At 42.0% G+C, this 19,514-nt stretch overlaps 1 protein-coding gene across 1 annotated transcript; it reads left to right on the forward strand.

The window, feature by feature from the left end:
* Window positions 1–17,641: 17,641 nt before the first annotated feature.
* On the forward strand, window positions 17,642–19,054 carry LDOC1 (LDOC1 regulator of NFKB signaling). Its single transcript, XM_061138013.1, has one exon. It carries the CDS (start codon window positions 17,788–17,790, stop codon window positions 18,226–18,228), a length of 441 nt encoding a protein of 146 aa, XP_060993996.1. The 5' UTR covers window positions 17,642–17,787; the 3' UTR covers window positions 18,229–19,054.
* Window positions 19,055–19,514: the final 460 nt, after the last annotated feature.

The following is a 19,514-nucleotide window of genomic DNA, read 5'->3' on the forward strand; positions in this document are numbered from 1 at the left end:
TTCTTAATAATAAACATCCGCTGAATGCCTATCATCTATGAATTATTTTCAATTAATATCCATTTTCTGATTTGGACTTCCCTGGTGGCTCAGTGGTAAAGAATACCCATGCAGTGCAAGAGAGGCAGGTTAGATTCCTGGGTTGGGAAGATCCCCTGCAGAATGAAATGGCAACCCACTCCAGTATTCTTGCCTGGGAAATCCCATGTACAGAGGAGCCTGGTGGACTATAGTTCACGGGATCGCAAAGAGCAACTAAACGATTATATGATTTAATATACATAAATTTTCAAATTTGGCAGTACATTTTTCTGAAGGGGAAGCTACAGTTGAGAGGTCAGGTCACTTACCTAAAATCACATGGCATAGCCAGCACTCTTAACTCTGCGCATTATTATTCCCAGTGTTCTTATCATTACTGTGTTGTTGCCACTGAACTGCTCCTGAAACATTTTCTCCAAGCCCATGGGAGACGTTGGGCAAGTGCACTCCTCTCTTTCACTCTGAGTTTTTGCCTTCTCCTTGGCATTTCTCTCTTACAATTTTTCTTATTAAACCTCATGTCAAGAGAAATCTATAGCCACTTCCTTTGTAGCTAAAGAAAAAACAACAGTTTTTTTTATCTTGCTTTTTTGTTCCTTATTGCCAAGATATGACAAACTGGGATTTTCAAAATAAAAAATTTTACTAAAACTAGAGGGAAAAAAAAACTAAAACAAACTGAGTCAGAAAAATAATCATATTTCAAGTAGTTTTCTGATCTGAATAGGTAAGGATAGGGTGAGAAGGCCCACATGTAAAATAAGAACCTTGCATAGAAAGTCCTCCATTTCATTCTGAAAGTCCTTTCACATAGATCTTGAGCAGATTGGAAAAGGGGTGATCATAACGTTGATGGCCTAGCCCCAAGTGCATAAGGCAACCTTGTACTTTTCCTGGTATGTGGCAGCAAGGACAGAAAGTACTGAAACTCAAAGCCATCCTCAAATCATCTTCACTTGGCCCTGTGTTTATCTCCTCAACTATCAACATCTCCTTACTCTGTTAGGAATTTTCACCCTCTGCATTTGTTAATGGAACAAGTTTACAAACTCTAGACCTTGGAGTGAGTGACCTCCAAGGTTCATTCTAGATCTAAAACTATAGACTTTCAGAGTTGTCTTCCTTTGTCTGACATTTCATTTGACAGAATATCTCAGAGATCTATTTGTCTCAAATGGCAGGATTTTGTTCTTTCGCACAGTTGAAATATTTGTATATTTTTATCCATTCATCCATTGATGGGTACTTAGATTGTGTGATCTCACTTATGTGTGGAGTCTAAATAAGCCCAACTCATGAAAACAGAGAGCAGGGGTTTCCAGTATCAGAGGGGTAGGGAAATAGGAGAGATCAAATTTAAGGATACAAATTTGCAACTAGCTGAAAAATAAGTCCTGGGGCACAGTTTAGTGAATATAAACAACAATATTGTATTATAATCAGCCAACTTGCTAAGAGACTAGATGTTAATTATGCCCACTACAACAAATGGTAATTATGTCATAGAGGTGCTAATGATCACTACAAAGGGTAATCATATTACAATATTTAAATATATTAAATTAATATGTTGCATACCTGAAATTTATACAATGTTATGTGTCAAATATAAAACCTACAGGCTTCCATGAGATAATGAGGCAACACATTTCCAAACTACTTGAATGCCCAAGAGCGTTCTAATGAAAGACATTAGAACCCTGGTGAAACACAGGCTACCTTCAGTTCATTTGTCCTCAGTTCTCGCAAGTGTTCTAGTTCAGTCACAAAGCTCCTTTGGCTGTTGAGCTGTTATAAGGAGATAACAGGTCTCATCACAACAGAAGTAACGCAGAGGTTTTGTCTCGAAACTGTCCATCAAAAATGGGCTTCCAGAGAGTGCTATTGTGTTTTCAGAGGTAGGTACGGAGTTGATTAATTAAAAGTTAATGGTAATGCAAACTTTAATTTTACCTTTAGAGCATCAATCCTATTTTCTTAGAAGCCTAGGGACCTACTGCTGCCAAGCTATGGTTTATCGCTGTTTGCGGTAGTTTCTTTTGAAAGTGTGATAAAATTTGGTGTTACTTTGAGAAATCAGTTTCTACTAGTTTCATATTTTATCACTTTGTAATGAACAGTTCTCTGGAGCATCACTTAAGGCAATTGTTCACTGAAACAATGTGCATATCTTGTTTAATTTGTTATATGAACAAGTAGTGCTATATTATCAACATTGCAGTTTTGTTTCACTTTGCTCACAAAATGAGGCCAACTATCTCAAAGGTTTATTGGTCATTCTTTTTGGAAAAGTAAGACCAGGCTTTTAAATCCAAAGGAGCTAAGTGCTTTGGCCTTATTTTGGTCATATTTCTTCAAACTATGATTTTTCTATTATCTTTGAGTCTAGGCAAAATCAGTCAGTTCAGTTGCTCAGTCGTGTCTGATTCTTTGAGACCCCATGGACTGCAGCACGCCAGGCTTCCCTGTCTATTACCAACTGCCGGAGCTTGCTCAAACCCATGTCCATCGAGTTGGTGATGCCATCCAACCATCTCATCCTCTGCCGTCCCCTTCTCCTCTTGCCTTCAATCTTTCCCAGCATCAGGGTCTTTTCCAATGAGCCAGTTCTTCATATCAGGTAGCCAAATTATTGGAGTTTCAGCTTCAGACTCAGTCCTTCCAATGAATATTCAGAACTTATTTCCTTTAGGATTGATTGGTTTGATCTCCTTGCAGTCCAAGGGATTATTGAGAGTCTTCTCCAGGCAAAATAGCAGAACTTAAATGAAAAGATAAACCATATCTCACAGGATATTAGCTTAAATCGTAGGGAATTGTCTCTACTTTCTTCCATGTCCAAGGTTTATGTTGATTATAGGCTGCCAAAATAAATATATTCAAACCTAGCAGAGAAATCTTAGGTTTTCACTGGTGTGAAAGTCTGTATCAGTGTGGACATTAATATTCCACCACCTCTACCCTGACTCAGAACATAGTCTAGTGTCTTTTAATGAAAATCAGTCAGTATCAAAAATTCCCACTTCAGATGAAAAAGTTCACAGATTGGGAGATCTTATAAGATAAAGCATAGAATAACTAGCATACAGAAAGGATCCCCAATGGTGCACATTTATATCAATAAAATAACGGTATTTTTTCATATTGTTTGCTTGTGATAGAGACTGGAAATGGCAAAATGTGGCTTTAAGGGAGCAGTTAAAGCACAGTCTGTTACTTTTGTCATAAAATAAAAGCTGAAAGAATTTGTATCTGGGAGAACTGCTATGTAGTTTGGAAATGTGGGGAAGCAAAGTGGGCAATCATATTGTCCAAGCAGATAGATGGAGATAGAATGGAAACCAGACCTGTATGGCCACTGCATCAGAACCACTACAAGTAATAAAGAATGTAACATTTATTATAGGAATTACTTGATCATGTGCTATTGTGGGAACTGGTAAAAGGATCTCTATACAACTGTTGCTTCTGAGTTTGTGTTTGCTTTGAAGAGAGCAGGGTGGGAAGTTAGGAGATAAAGCATGTGTAAGATGGAGAAACCAGAAAAGTACTAGAATAAGCTAATTATCCCCATCAATCTCCCATCACCTCTTTGGTGATGTGGCTGAACTTCAAGAGACGCTAAAGTTTTTTATTAGGAAGTTCAACATGTCTCATCCATAAGTTAGAGGAACTGAAGCTGAAGGTCCAGCAGGACCAAGGGGCCTAGAGCCCTGATTCTAATACCTGCATCAGTAAGACAAGGCAGTAGATCAGCAACAGAGTGCATGGACTACAATACTGCGTAACCCTACACTATGCTTCTTAGTGTAAGCACGAGTGTTTCTTCATATATATGTATATTTTATTGAGATGATTTGTGTGTGTGTGTTCTCAGTCATGTCCTACTCTTTGCGACACTATGGACTGTAGCCCACCAGGCTCCTCTCTCTGTGAAATCCTCCAGGCAAGAATACTGGAGTGGGTAACCATTCCCTTCTCCAGGGGATCTTCCTGACCCAGGAATTGAACCTCTGTCTTTTGAGTCTTCTGCATTGGCAGGCAGATTCTTTACCACTGCGCTACATGGAAAGCCCCAGGTGTATACTTTATTAAATATACATTTATTGAGATGATTTAAATGTACACTTTATTGAGATGATTTACATACAGTACAATTCACCTTTTAAAAATGTGCAATTTTATCTGTAGAGTTCCTTTTCACTTGTAACATTCACAGGTTCCAGGGATTGGACATCTTTTAGTGGCCATTATTCTCCCTACTACAACCATCAAATGATTTTAAGCTTTTTATTGCTGTTGTTGCTTGTTTTGTTTTTACATCACAGAAGAGAAGCTAGAGAATAGTTTCTCAGAATCTCCTTTCCTAAATGGTCCTAGATTGAAGTCTGCCAACAAGAGGCACTTGCATGAGATTAAGAAGGTTGAACAGATCCGTCTGTTACACTCCGGCGGCAGTTGCAGCCAGATGCATAGGCAGATGTAAGATTCCCGGGAGATTCCTAGTAAGCTCTTAGGGACATCTGCTTTGTAACCACAGACAGGGATAGACATTCAGAGCTTCCTTGAGATCCTAGAAAATCACAACCGCTTCCCAGCACATAGATGGCAAATGATAGCAAATAAGCATCTTTTCTATACCTTGGCAAATGATCATACTTGTTTCTAGATATAGATCATCTCCTTTGCATTTTTAGTACTGTGAAATTTCTTTATGGGTCCTTTAATGTGTTTTTGAACATGTCGCTTCTGTGACTTTTTCATTCTCTCCATTATGACCACTTTCCCACATCATGCTTGGTTTTATTTTTTTGTTTCATTGCTATACCTTCATCTGTTGACCAGTACCATCTTTCTATTATCCATTTTTATAAAATGTCACATGGCTTTTTCCCTGGGAAGAAAGTATGTAACACATTTAGCATGTGTGCTCTGCCGTCTGTGTCTGAACTGAATATCAGCTGTTTAGTGACCAATCACTGACGCACTGTAAAAAAATGATGTGATTGGTCATTTATCATGATGTGTACTTGTTATTTATACAGTAACATGTGGACTGAAGAGTTAGTTGAAAACATCTGTACCTTATGCCCTGAAGAAGGAAATGGCAACCCATTCCTGTATTCTTGTCTGAAAAATCCCATGGACGGAGGAGCCTAATGGTCTGCAGTCCATGGGGTCGGAAAGACTTGGACATGACTGAATGACTAACACACTATGCAATTATTCAAGTGGTAACTGACATTTGAACTCTATTTTTGGGAAGTGGTGTTAGCTAACTTAACCATGGTGTATTAGTTTGCTAAGGTTGCCATAACAAAGTACCACAAATTTGTAGCTTAAATAACAGAAATTTATTTTCTCATAGTTCTGGAGGCTGGAAGCCCAAAATCAAGATATCTGTAGGGTTGGTTCCTTCTGAGAACCATGAGGGAAAGACATGATCCAGGCTTTTGTCCTTGGCTTGTAGATGGCTCCCTCTTTCATGTGTCTTTACAACATCTTCCATGGGGTCGCAAAGAGTCAGACATGACTGAGAGACTGAACTGAACTGAACTGACATCATTGTCCATCTGTATAAGTCTGTGACCAAATATCCTCATCTTGTAAAGACACTAGACATATTGGATTAAGGCTCATCTTAACTCATTTTAACTTAATCACCTCTGTAAATTCCCTGTCTCTGAATATGGTCACACTCTGACATAATGGTGGTTGTGTGCACACACTTAGTTGTGTCCAACTCTTTGCAACCCTATAGACTGTAGCCCGCCAGGCTCCTCTGTCCATGGAATTTTCCAGGCAAGAATATTGAAGTTGGTTGCCATTTCCTTCTCCAGGGGATCTTCCAGACCCTGAGTTAAACTTCAGATTAATTTTGGGATGAGGACACAATTCAGGCCACAACACATGGTAACTGAAATTTGTACACATACATGTTATACAAAAAGAGTGCCTTCTGAATGGACCCTGAGAGATAGATAATCAAAATTTGAAAATTAGCAGTATCTTCCAAAATGAGTCATGGGAGTTATGCTTCATTAGTTTTTCCCAAATGCTAAAAGCACTTCTGTGTCTTTATTATCAAATGTCAGATTTGTTCTGTTGAGAATTTTGCATCAATGTTTCTTTTGTTAAGGTCTTTGAGATAATACTCCACAGTCCTTTTAAAAAAATCAAGTATATTTATATAAATTAGAAGGTATGGATCTCAAGTGTTCAGTTGGATGAATTTTAACATTGTACAGAACCATGTAATCATCACTGCAGTTAAGATATAGAACCCTTTCATCACCCTCAAAATTTCTCTTGTGTCTCTTTGTAATAAATCCCCCTTGCACATCCAGCCTCAGGCAACCTTTGTTCTGATTTCTACTGCCAAAATGTAATTGTGACTGTTTTGGGATTCCATACAAATTGAGCCATACAGGTATGGCTGGCTTCTTTCACTCAGAATGATGCTTTTGGGATTCATCTTTGAGTTGTGTGTATTAGTAATTTGCTGAGTGCTGCCGATTATAGGGATGTGCCACAATTTGTTTTATTCGTTCTTTTGCTGATAGACATTTGGGTTGTTTCCAATGCTTTATGAACATTCTAGTAGAAAACTTTCGTGAACATATGTTTTTATTCTAGGAGCAGTATCACTGGGTCATACGGCTGATATATGTTTAACCGTATAAGAAATTGCCTGTCAACTCTATAGAGTGGCTGCACCATTTTACTTCCTAACAGCAGTGTATGAGTGTTCCAGCCATTTCACATTCTCAACATCATGTCAGTTCTTTAAACAATTTGGCCATTCTAAATGAGAATAAAGTAGTTTCTTACTGTATTTCCTTTATACTAGTGATGTTTATCACCTTTTCATATACCTATTGGTCATTCTTATGTCTTCTTTTGCAGATTAGTTTATTCAAGACTTTTGCCCTTTAAAAAATTGAGTCATTTGCCTTTTGTTTTTAATGCACAAGTTTTAATTTTAGAGCAGTTTTAGGTATACAGAAAAATTGAACAGAAAGTACAGAGTGCCCAAATTCTACCTCCTTCTCCCTCACAAATTCTTCCTACTATTCACATCTTTCAGTAATGTGGTATATTTGTCACAGTTGAAGAGCCAATAGTGATACATTATTATTAATTAAAGTCTGTAGTTAACATTAGAGTTCACTCTTTCAGTTGTACATTCTGTGGGTATTGAGAAATGTATAATGGCATTATATTATTATACAGGATAGTTTCATTCCCAACAAAGCTTCTCTTCTCTTCCTATTCATTCCTACCCCTCAACCTGCCACTGGCAACGACTAAACTTACTGTCTCCATAGTCTTGCTTTTGCCAGAATGTCATATAGTTGGAATTATATAGTATGCAGACTTTTCAGATTGCTTCTTTCACTTCAGTTCAGTTCAGTTCAGTTCAGTTCAGTTCAGTCGCTCAAGCATGTCCAACTCTTTGTGACCCCATGAACCGCAGCATGCCAGGCCTCCCTGTCCATCACCAACTCCTGGAGTTTACCCAAACTCATGCCCATTGGGTCGGTGATGCCATCCAACCATCTCATCCTCTGTCATCCCCTTCTCCTCCTGCCTTCAATCTCTCCCAGCATCAGGGTCTTTTCCAATGAGTCAGCTCTTCGCATGAGGTGGCCAAAGTATTGGAATTTCAGCCTCAACATCAGTCCTTCCAATGAACACTCAGGACTGATCTCCTTTAGGATGGACTGGTTGGATTTCCTTGCAGTCCAAGGGACTCTCAAGAGTCTTCTCCAACACCACAGTTCAAAAACATCAATTCTTTCACTTAGCAATATACATTTAAAGTCTACAATGTCTTTTTTGGCCTGGTAGCTCATTTTTAAAAAAATTGCTGAGTTATTCTATTGTCTGGATATGGCACAGTTTATTTATCCACTGACCTGTTGAAAGACATGTTGTTTGCTTCCAAGTTTTGGTGATTGTGAATATAGCTGCTATAAGCATTCACGTGCAGACTTTTGTTTGGATGTAAATTTTCAACTTATTTCAGTAAATACAAAGCAATGCAACTGCTGGATTGTATGGTATGTTCGGCTTTGTAAAAAACTGAAAAGACTGTCTTCTAAGAGCTTTTTTTTTATTGCTCATTTTTAGGAGTGATTTATATATTCTTGATACATATGTTTTATATAAGTATTCTAAAATCTATTTACCTATTTTGTATATTAGTTCTTGATGTATATATTTGTGTATATATATTCAGTGGCTTGTCTCTTCATAATTGCTAGAGCATCTTTTGATAAACAATACATTTTTCATTTTTATGAAGTCCAATTTATAGTGTTTTTCTTTTCTGAATAGAGGCTTCATAGTTTTAACTTTTACCTTTGGTCTATGATCTGTCTCAAGTTAATGTTTATATACGGAATGAAGTAGGGTATGAGGTCCATCGTTTTCACATATGGCTATATAGTTGTTCCAGAAGTGAAAAATCTGTAATACCAATAACAATTTGCATTCCTAACCATGACATCTTTATTTCTGAAAACCATTCTCTACTGCAGGTAATGAATTTCCCTCAGAGAAATGGGTATTTCCAGAGTGGGGGCCAGAAAAGTACAAGATGACCCTGGAATAGCTTATTATCCATGAAAGAAAGAAAGTTCTCAAAGAGTAAGGTAAGTACATCCAAAGGACGCAGGAGGCAGCTTAAAACGGTTCCCACTTGGGAAATTTTGGAAATTTGAGCTTTGACATGAGTATAGACAGTAACGGGTTACAACCTTTGAATAAAATAAGAATCTAAGGGGCCTTACTGATAAAAATAAACATAAATAATAGGATGGAAAAATCTCTTTTTAAGTAGAATGCAAGCTAATATTAAATATTTCTTAACATGTACAAGATAATTGTCTTAACTTTGGAGTGGGAAACTTGACAGAAACCATCTTAACCAATTGCTAAAAGTTACCATCACATGCGATGGAATAAAAGGATATTGTGTGCTTTCTGATATGATGCACTGAGAAAAACTCCCCAAAGGCATAGTATGAATCTAATAACAGAGAACTATCAGGAATGGAAGAACAGTTTGTTACTAGAAAGCCTGCAATCTCCAAAGCTAAAGTCACATCAAGGAAAGACTTGAAGTGACACGACAGCTAAATGTAACACATGATCCAGGACTGGATTCTGGACCTAAACATTTCACTGGGGGGGCAATTGAAGAAAATCTTAATAAGATAAGTAGATTAAATAATAGCATTACAATATCCTTAATTTGGTGGCTCAGTGGTAAAGAACCCATCTACCAATGCAGGAGGCACAGGCAGGAGACCCAGGTTTGGATCCTTGGGTTGGGAAGATCCCCTGGAGAAGGGAGTGGCAACCCACTCTAATATTCTTGCCTGGAGAATTCCATGGATGGAAGAGTCTGGTGGGCTATAGTCTGCAGGATCGCAAAGAGTTGGATAGGCCTGAAACAACTGAGAATGAGCATCCTTAATTTTGATAGTTAGGCTGAGGTTTTATAGGACAGTGTACTTGTTTATAGCAAATGCACACTGAAATAATATGTAGAAATGAGCCTTTATGCTTGCAGCTGTCAAGTGGTTTAGGAAAAAAATATAATACAGAAATGTACTGATTAGCATACAAACACTGACTATGAGAAAAAGCTAAGCCAAATATGGCAAAATGTTGACAGTTGGTTCACCAGGGGGAAGGACATGTAGGGATTTTTCAAAATCATACAGGTTTCTTGTATGTTTGAAATTATTTTCAAACAAGTTTTAAAAGAATGCATATTCAGAATTAATGTGTGAAAACCACTTTACACTTTAAAACTTACTTTCACATCCATTTTCTCATTTGAGACTCACACTGGCTCTGTGAGGAGGCATTTTTTATTCATTTTTATAAATAGGGAAATTGGATCTGAGAGGTGCTCAAGGGCTTGTCTGAAAGAGAACATGACAGATGTCAAAGCTGTACCAGGCATTTGCACCCCTAATCCAGTCTTCTTTGCACAGTTCCACGCTGCCTTTAAAGATAATGTCCTATGTTTGCCCTGGGCATGTTACTCTTCTTCCATGGCCCTTCATGTCCTCATTTGAAATCTGAAGTACTTTCATTAGTGGAGCACTCTGCAGGTTCTTCTCTCATTTAACAATTTTGGAGCCCGTAGAGTAAGAAATTGGCACCGTCCCCTCCAACACTGTGACTTCCATTGCTAACTTGCATAGCAACTGGTATACTTGCAGGAACCAGTATGGGGTTTGAGAAAGGTACTGGGGATACTTTTTAACATCACATGCTTCCTCTTCCCTAGGGAGGACTTTTTAACTCATTTTTAATGAACTCATTTTTCTGTGTTGAGAGAAATAGACCTTGAGTGGATAAGGAAGAGACAAGGGACTTGAAGGGCTAGTAGGAAACCCTAGGGAGCCTGAGAGGAGAGGATCATGGGACTCAGAGGAAGGGTGACCAGAGATGCTGCAGGGACTGAGAAAAACCTCGCTTCCAGTCTCTCAGATGTCCCAAGTCTGCTGGCCTCTCCCAGGTGACCACCATGGTGGCGCAGTGATGAAAGAAAGTTTCTGGAAGTACAATTAATTGCCTCTTTACTCAGGGAGAGCATCATGTGTCCGCATAACAGATGTGGCACAGATTCTCCCAAGATGGAAGGAGGAAATAGAAAATGTTACAGGTTGGCCTTCAGAAGGTCATAATGGACACTGGTTTTCCCTAAAAACAAAACCAGAAACCTTACATCTCGTATCTATGAGAGAAGCGTGTTTTTAACTGACAGAAACCAAAATAAAACCTTATTTTATGCTTCCAACTACTTCTTATTCAAGAGTAAACATTTTTAAAAGTTAAACATCATAGCTAGATTTATGGATCCCATGATAAGAGAAGTGAATTAACTACACATTAAACTTAAAATACAAGTAGTAGAGTCACTGTAAGACTAATAAATCACAATTATCTGGTGAAAAATAATATGCAATCTGTGTGCAGTGCTTTATTTTTGACAAACACCTTTGTATTTGATCATTTGATCTTCACTGCAACCTTATGATTTGGATCCTGTTATTAGGAATATTGGGCTTCCCTTGTAGTTCAGTTGCTAAAGAACCTGCCCGCCATGCAGAAGACTTGGGTTCAATTCCTGGGTCAGGAAGATCCCCTGGAGAAGGAAATGGTAACCCACTCCAGTATCCTTGGCTGGAGAATCCCATGGACAGAGGAGCCTGGAAGGCTACAGTCCATGGGGTCGCAAGAGTAGGACACGACTTAGCGACTAAACCACCATTAGGAATATTTATTGCAAAGGAGTCTGAGACTCAGAAAAATTAAGAGACTTGCTCAAGTCATAGTAAGTAAGAGTATGAGAATTTGAACCCAAATTTCAAGAATTCTATTCTTTTCCTAATGCTTCTCTGAAATGTGCTTCACTGTTTTTATGTAGGCACACATATTCATTGGAAAACATGGTCAGTTTTGATTTTACCTTTGTCATACTGTGACACTGCCAGTTCTAACTACAAGTAGCACCATGATGGTACATGTCGTGGTAGATGGTACATGGTGTTAGAGGGCAGTAGTATGTGTATATCCACATGGATATAGACACACAAGGAGACAGATGTGAACATACACATACACACACACACTCCTGAGCAGTTCCCCACAGGAGGTGGTTACTTTGGACTTGTCTCAATTGTACCAACAGAATTTTAATTTTAATTTATGGACTGAAAGAAGATATGGAGAGGTCAATGCCATTGACAAGAGAGGGCATGCCATGCCAAGCAGGGACACCTGGGAAACACCAGGTTTTAGTCAAAACGAAGAAAGGAGTGAGGGTGAAGACTTAGGCCAGAGAGACTTTACTGGAGTTTTCATGGGAAAGGCTAGTCAAGGCTAGGTAAACAGTTTAGGATTAGCTAGTTTAAATAATTCTAGTGAGCATTGAGGAATAGGGACTGTCCCTAATGTTTGGTACCTAGCCCTGAGTTGATTTAGGTCAGAGGAAATACTGACTTGGTGTGTGTGACTTAGATACAGGAGACGGTTTCAGAATCTGAGATCTGGACTGCAGGGGAGACATAAACAACTTTGACTGTTAGTTTGGCCCTGTAATTAATGAATACCAAGTAGACAAATACAGAATTAAGAAAATAGGACAGGACTGTAGATTCCTAGGACTTCCCAGGTGACACTAGTGGTAAAGAACCTGTCTGCCAATGCAGGAGACTTTAGAGATGCAGATTTGATTCCCGGGTGGGGAAGATCCCTTAGAGGAGGAAATGGCAACCCACTCCAGTATTCCTGCCTAGAGAATCCCAATGGACAGAGGAACCTGGTGGGCTACAATCCATAGGATCGCACAGAGTCAGACACGACTAAGGAGACTTAGCATGCATGCACGGATTCCTAGCATAATCAGTTCTTTGACATGGAGTTCATACTTTTATTAATATCTGCAGCCTATCCTGAGTTTTTCCATGTTTCAGTTCTCTGCTGCCATGAAACAAACCATGCCAAAACTTCATGCTTTAAAGCAACTGCCATTTTATTTGCTCATGATTCTGTCAACTTGGAGTTTATGTAGATTTGGAATTCATGAGGCTCTCTTTGCAGTCAGCTGGTGTCGTCCACTCAGCTGCATTCAGGCAATGGCTCTGTTGGGCTGGAGTGTCCAAGGCGGAGCTTCATTCTCAAGTTTGTCTGCTGCCTTATGGCTCTTCCTCATGACCTCCTTTTCTCCATGGGGCTACAGTGAGCTTCCCTGTAGCATGACGGTCTCTGCATAGTTAAACTTCTTATATGGTGGCTGGCTCCCACCCAGTAGGGAGCATTCCAAGTGACAGGCAGACATTTCAGGTCTTTAAGACTTTGCCTCATAAGTTACAAATTGCTTCTACCACAGTTTATTTGTCAAATCAAGTCACAATGCCAGCCCAGATTAAAGGAGCAGACGAAACTGTTTCTACCTTTTGATGGGCCAAAGGTAAAGAACTGTGGTTTGTGACTTGTGGCTCAGCTGGTCATGAATCCACCTGCAGTGTGGGAGACCTGGGTTTGATCCCTGGGTTGGGAAGATCCCCTGGAGAAGGGAAAGGCTACAGACTCCAGTATTCTGGCCTGGAGAATTCCATGGACTATATAGTCCATGGGGTGGCAAAGAGTGATTTCACTTTTGATAGGTTAAGTGGCAAAGAATTTATGGTCATTTTCAACTCACCACATCCATTTTTCCTCATGAAAAATTTAGTCTAAATCAAAGTAACTAGCCAATTTGAAAGAGAGGTCTAAATTATACTTAAAATAAATAAACACAAATTATGCCAAGCCACACTCTTAACACTTACAACAAAAAATTTATGATGACACCAGATACTTCCTAAAATGTATGAAAATGTCAGAAACAAACCAACTATATAAACTCTTGCATGTTCAACATACTAGTTATATTAAAATAACTAGGAATGAAAAACCATGAGAAGAAAAATCTAGTGCAATATACTGTGGGCAATAAATGCTATATGACAGCCATCCAAAAATATACATGAAGAATACTGATTATGTAATAATAAAACATTAACTCATAGAAATCGTAATTCAGTTATAGAAATCTGATTTTCCAGTTCTATATCTTTGGGGCTGTGAGTGTATTTGTTGCCATCCTTCTCCCGCATCATCTGAGAAACTGAGCTATGTTGGATCTCTTTGGATCTGAGGCAGGAATGTACCTAAGAAAGTCAGGAGTACTACGCAATTATGAAGAAGACAGCTCTGTGCATCATATCTCTGTGCCTCCTGACATGTGAGGGAGTTTGTCATATATTTGTTAGCAGAACTATATGTATTAGGATTCTGTAAACACTATGTATGTGTGTGTGCATGTGTGTGTATACATATATATTATATATATACACACATATCTACCACACACACACACACACACACACACACAATAGAAGGAGGCAAACCAAAGTTTGGATTTTCAATAATCCTGTTAAGTGAGATTTTGCAGGAAGAAGGAAAGGTATTGGGAATGTTTCCTTTTTATTTCAGCATACCAGTATTAGTTAATTTCTTTTGACATAAGAATATGTTTCTTCAGTACTTGAATAAACACTGAAAAAATGTTTCAGTGCACTTTGGTGAGCTGGAGAGGATGAAGACAGGAGGAAGAAAGCTGTACCCTCCTATTCCTCTCTTTAGGCTGAAGGTCTCCGCAGCCCTGCAGGTGTGGTTACCGTAAAAACACAGCCCCAGGTGGACCTGGTTAAGAAGAATGAAGGGGAGGTGTGTATGGGCAGAGGCCCACATCTTAGTGGCATCCATTTTACCCTCTGGCAAATATTCCCTTCAAAGCTGTTTTCTGCTCCTGTCTGCATATTCAAGTGTCAGCTTGACTTTCTCAATCTGTACACATTCCTCTGGAAGATGAAAAATCTAGGGATGTTTTTGTATTTATTTCAAGGGAATCTTACAGTCTGACTGCTAGGTATATATATATATATATATATATATATATATATATATACACCAGGGCAGTGTTTGGAGCTTGGAAGGAGGTAGAAATGATCAGCACCTTGGATCACTCACTCCCTTGGCCTTGGGCCCGTGCTCATGCCAAAGCATGGAGTTTGAACCCCCCTTGGAATGTTCTGGGCCAGAGCTGTTCTGATAAAGTTTCTGAGTCTGAGATAAGTCATATGGCATACTTACTGCCGCCAGCATCTTCACATAGCCATAAAGGAACATTTAAGGGTCACTTTAGAGGAGAAAGGGGAAGAAGGAAGGCACCATGCAGTCGTAAGCAGGATGAATGGGCAAGGAGGGGCTAGTAGGCCTTGACCTTGGTCGGACAGCCTCACAGGCACCAGGAAGCTGGTTAACATGAGCATTACAATTCTATATAATTTTTCTAGTGGTACTACCAGCCTCTTCCCAACTGCTTCCCTCATGAGTCACTGATGAACTGCCTGTCTCTTTTTCTCTCCCTGAAAGTTGGGAAGCACCTCACAAAATCCCTGCTCAGCTCTGTGGTAGGTTCTGGCCTGGGCATTTCTTGTTCTCTAGGTACCCAGAGCCCACTCAGAGGTAATACTAGTGATTGATTCCTATGGTTTTCTCCCTGACTTCCTCTGTTATGGGTTTGTAGGAATGGGAGTAGGACAGCAAGGGTCTAATCAGCTCTGGGTCCTCAACAGACCTTCCTAATCCACAGAAGTCCAGTGCAGAAATAATTTTCAGTGGAAGCACATGGACACAATAATCAGAGAAGCTGAGACAGTGGCATCTATTGTACCACTAACATACTGCTCTCCTGGGTTTAGGCAAGTCTTTAACTCCTGGGTCTCAGGCTCCCAGAGGGCCCATCCCCACGTATGGTCCTTGTGCAAAGGTCAACAAGACAACCCACGCCAATTGCCAGATCCAGTGCCTGCCGCAGGATGTGTGCTTCTGTGACTAAAACCCTAGACCCCTCCTCCAGGATTAGGGTCTAGAGCTGGAAAGTAGAGATGGATACTCACTGTGGCCCCAGGCAGGTCCACCTTCCACCCTGAGCTGTGAATGAGCCGGAGGCCCAGAAAACTACCTCCACCACTTCCTGTCCCTTCATTCCAGCCACTGAACACTTATGGAGCAACTAGTTAATGCTTTCAGATGCAGAAGATGAAAGGATGAATGAGAGAGGGTCCCTGCTTGGTTTCAAGGGCCTTCTGATCCAGCGGGGGAGCTCGCATCCCAGGAGAGTTCAAGGGTTCATATTCCCACCTGCCTGTCCTTTTCCCTGCCCACCCTCACCACAGTGGGATCCTCCTCCTCTCCCTTGGACCTTGGCCTCGTTTCTCTCCTCTTTCTCAGCTTCTCACTTCCATGGATGTCCATCAAATTCTATTGTAAAAGGACAGAGTAGGGTTTAAAATTTTTATTTTGCCACTTTTATTACGTCAGCCATAATTTCACAATGGAAACTATTCATGATCAGAGATAGAACATACCAGACACTTGAGCATTTCTGAACACTCTGTGCTGCCACCACTTGTACATTTTATCTTAACATCTGAACCCTGAGATTCTTTCATCCACCAAATAAGTTATGGAGTTTTGCTGTGGGCCAGGCACTTTTCTTGCATTATGGATAGAGCAACCAACAAAGCAAAGCCTCTGTCCACACAGACTTCCATATTAAAGTGGAGGCTGACAAATACACAAAGTGCGGTATGATATGATGGCTGCTGGTGTGATAAATGCTGTGTAGAGAAATGAAGCCAGATAATGGGTTAGAGAGTACTGGCAGAGAGTGAGGTGCTCTGATAGATGAAGTGGTTAGGAAAGTCCTCTCTGAAACCCAAGGCAGAAAGAGTCAGGCAGTTAAATGAGAGAGCCTTCCAAGGCAGAAAAGATAGAAAGTACAAAGATCCTGGGGCCAGAGCTACTTGTGTGTGAGAATCAGCAGGGAGAACGATGTGGTTAGAGCTCAGCAGGAACTGAGAGGAGGCACAGATGAGGCAGGGCCTGCGAGGCCATTACCAAGACTTTGGTTTTTCTTTTGACTGAGAGGGGAAAACTATTGGAGGGTTTAGAGCAGGGAGGTGAAGTGATCTACCTTTTGTTCTAAAGGAGTCCTGTCCCCTACTCTGGGGAATACATACACTATAAGAAGAGAAGAATGGAAGTTAAGTGGTTAGTTGCAACAGCCTGTGTGAGAAAGGAGGGCTGGGGCCAGGGTGGTATTGGTGGAAGTAACAAGAAGTGATTCGACCGGGAATGTATTTTAAAAGGAGATCCAACAGAATGTGGTGGCCCGGAGGCTGTCTCCCCAACTCATTTGTCAACTATTTGAATAATCGCATTTGAAGTAGAAAAGCAAGCCATTTTAAAAACACAAGTGTTTATTGTTAAGCAGGGAATAACCCAGTAGTCAAGGAACACTATTATTAGGACAGAAGTAGAGTCAAAGATAGGCAGGACTCCTGCAAATGGTGATTGGATGCTAAATTTTGCAGAACTTTTTACACTTTGCTATTTACAAAAATAATTTTAAACAAAGGGATAGAGGTACACAATACTATTTTCCAACCAAAGAAAAGTCCCTTTTAAATATCATTTTGTCATGAAAGACAGGATCCCCGAGGGTCTTTCATAACTCTTACAGGGTGTGACGCTGGCGTGCAGCCAGCACTGCTAACGGTTCTTTGGGTGAGGGAGATTTCATAAGCCAAGAAATGTGTTAAAACCACTCAGAGGGAACCCAGGGGCCACTGGCCCTCCAAGGAACACCGAAATGTATGAGTCGGCTTGGCTGAAGGGTGGTGAGTCCTTTAAACCTGAGTAGGTTGAACCTCTCTGAGAGAAGGGTTTTTAGCGCCTGCACCGTCCAGACTACGGCCGGACCCATATCCAAGACTGGGTCTCCGCCTTTATCCAGCTGCCCAGGAACCTGCAAGCGCGGACCCTGAGCTCCTGCCCGCGCCACCCCGGCCCCGCCCCTTGCCTTCCCCGGCCCCGCCCCTTGCCTTCCCCGGCCCCGCCCCCTCCAGCCGGGCGGCGCCGGCGCGGGGCCGCCAGCTCGGCTGTGTGGGCGGAGCTTGCGCCGCCGCCGGGACCCCTGCGCGCACCGCCCCACGCCCCTAGCCTCCGCGCGTCTCCGCCGACACGCACTTCCTGCGAGGCCTCCGAGCGCACCTTAGCCCAGCCGAAGCGAGCTGCGCCCTGCCCTGCCTTTCCAAGCTGTTCGCCATGGTGGACGAGCTGGTCCTGCTGCTGCACGCGCTCCTGATGCGGCACCGCGCCCTTAGCATCGAGAACAGCCAGCTCATGGAACAGCTTCGGCTGCTGGTGTGCGAGAGGGCCACCCTGCTGCGCCAGGTACGTCCGCCGAGCTGCCCTGTGCCCTTCCCCGAAACGTTTGACGGCGAGAGCTCCCGGCTCCCCGAGTTTATCGTGCAGACGGCGTCTTACATGCTCGTCAACGAGAACCGATTCTGCAACGACGCCATGAAGGTGGCATTCCTGATAAGCCTGCTCACCGGGGAAGCCGAGGAATGGGTGGTGCCCTACATTGAGATGGATAGCCCCATCCTGGGCGACTACCGGGCCTTCCTCGATGAGATGAAACAGTGTTTTGGCTGGGATGACGACGAAGACGACGAAGACGAAGATGAAGAAGATGATTACTAGGCCCGGAGACCCTCGGGCCTAGGAGGGGGAAGGGCACTGCCCGCCGCCACCCCCCACTGCCTCCCCGCCTCGCCCCGCCCGGAGCCACCGCGCTCCCCTAACGCTGCGATCCCCTGGCCTTTCCCTCCCCTCTGGCTGTCTTCCTCGCCCTCCACTCTCGGCCGTAGTGCTTGTCTTTGTTCCAGGCATAGTGCTCTCCAGTCACCTGCTGCTGAGGCTGCGGCGTCTCTGAAGTGCGCTCTGCCGCCCACTCTGGCCAGCCCCAGGACCCTCACCGCTCATTAGAACTGTGTTCTGAGCGCCAGCTCTAGGGCAAGCCCGTCTTACAAACCGGTCAGCCTATACTCTGCCCTGCCGACTGTCAGGCCTGCACCTCTGCCCAGCGACCTGCGCTGCCACCCAAGCACCCTCTTCCAGATTCCAGCGACAGACCCGGCCTTTGGAGATCAGGAGCAACCTAGAAGATGCCTTTGTGGGCTACACCTCCTGGGACACTGATTTGGACTGTTCACCAACAACTCCACCCTCCTCCCCAGGGGCTAATCTTTCAACTTGATTAATTGTTCCCTACTAACTCCGAGTCTTCCTCATGCCCCACCAGATTGCTACAGGGGCCCATTGTGCCTGGCAGCCCAATTGTTGACATTTCTCCTATGCAGCAGTTTTGCACACCTGTCATCTTTGTTTCAAAATTGCAGCAGTCCCATAGAGGTGTGCATTTGGACAAAAATACTAAAAACTGAACAATACAAACAAAAGCAGGTACTCAGCCCAGCTCCTCAATGCTACCTGGAAAAAGTATTTGCATTCTTTTCAATAAATTACAAGCACTACCAAAAAAAACCAAAAAGTGTCTTTTCATGGTTAAGGGCTATCTTTGGCCTTTGCCACTTTCACCCTGACTCTCATTATTCCCACTGGTATCAGGGAATCTAGTTCAACTTTCAATCTCTGTACTCCCCACTGTCACGGCTAAGCTCCAGAGGACGATTACCACAGGGCTTTATGGGGAAACTGGTACTACCCCCACCAACGCCTTTCTTATAGCCCTGGTGAAGGGAGTGTTCCCTGGTTCTTCTGAGGTGGCATGGGTAAGGGGTGGCTGAGCAGGCAGGTGGCACACCATCCCAAACTGGGACACTTTTGAGAGAGCTTCAAGGGGACACTATTAATAATTAGACTGGAACAACAAGTCGGGACACACAGTATTTCTATCTTCGTGAGCTTTGGGGTTCTTCCTCAACATGGTCAGAGATGTTCTGCCCCTTAACTCTTAGTGCCTGTGG

This window comes from Dama dama, chromosome X (genome assembly GCF_033118175.1).
Source record: "Dama dama isolate Ldn47 chromosome X, ASM3311817v1, whole genome shotgun sequence".
Taxonomy (NCBI): Eukaryota; Metazoa; Chordata; class Mammalia; order Artiodactyla; family Cervidae; genus Dama; species Dama dama.

What these genes read in the sequence shown, in the direction of transcription:
- LDOC1 (XM_061138013.1), top strand. Translation starts at nt 17,788, where the DNA reads ATGGTGGACGAGCTGGTCCTGCTGCTGCACGCGCTCCTGATGCGGCAC.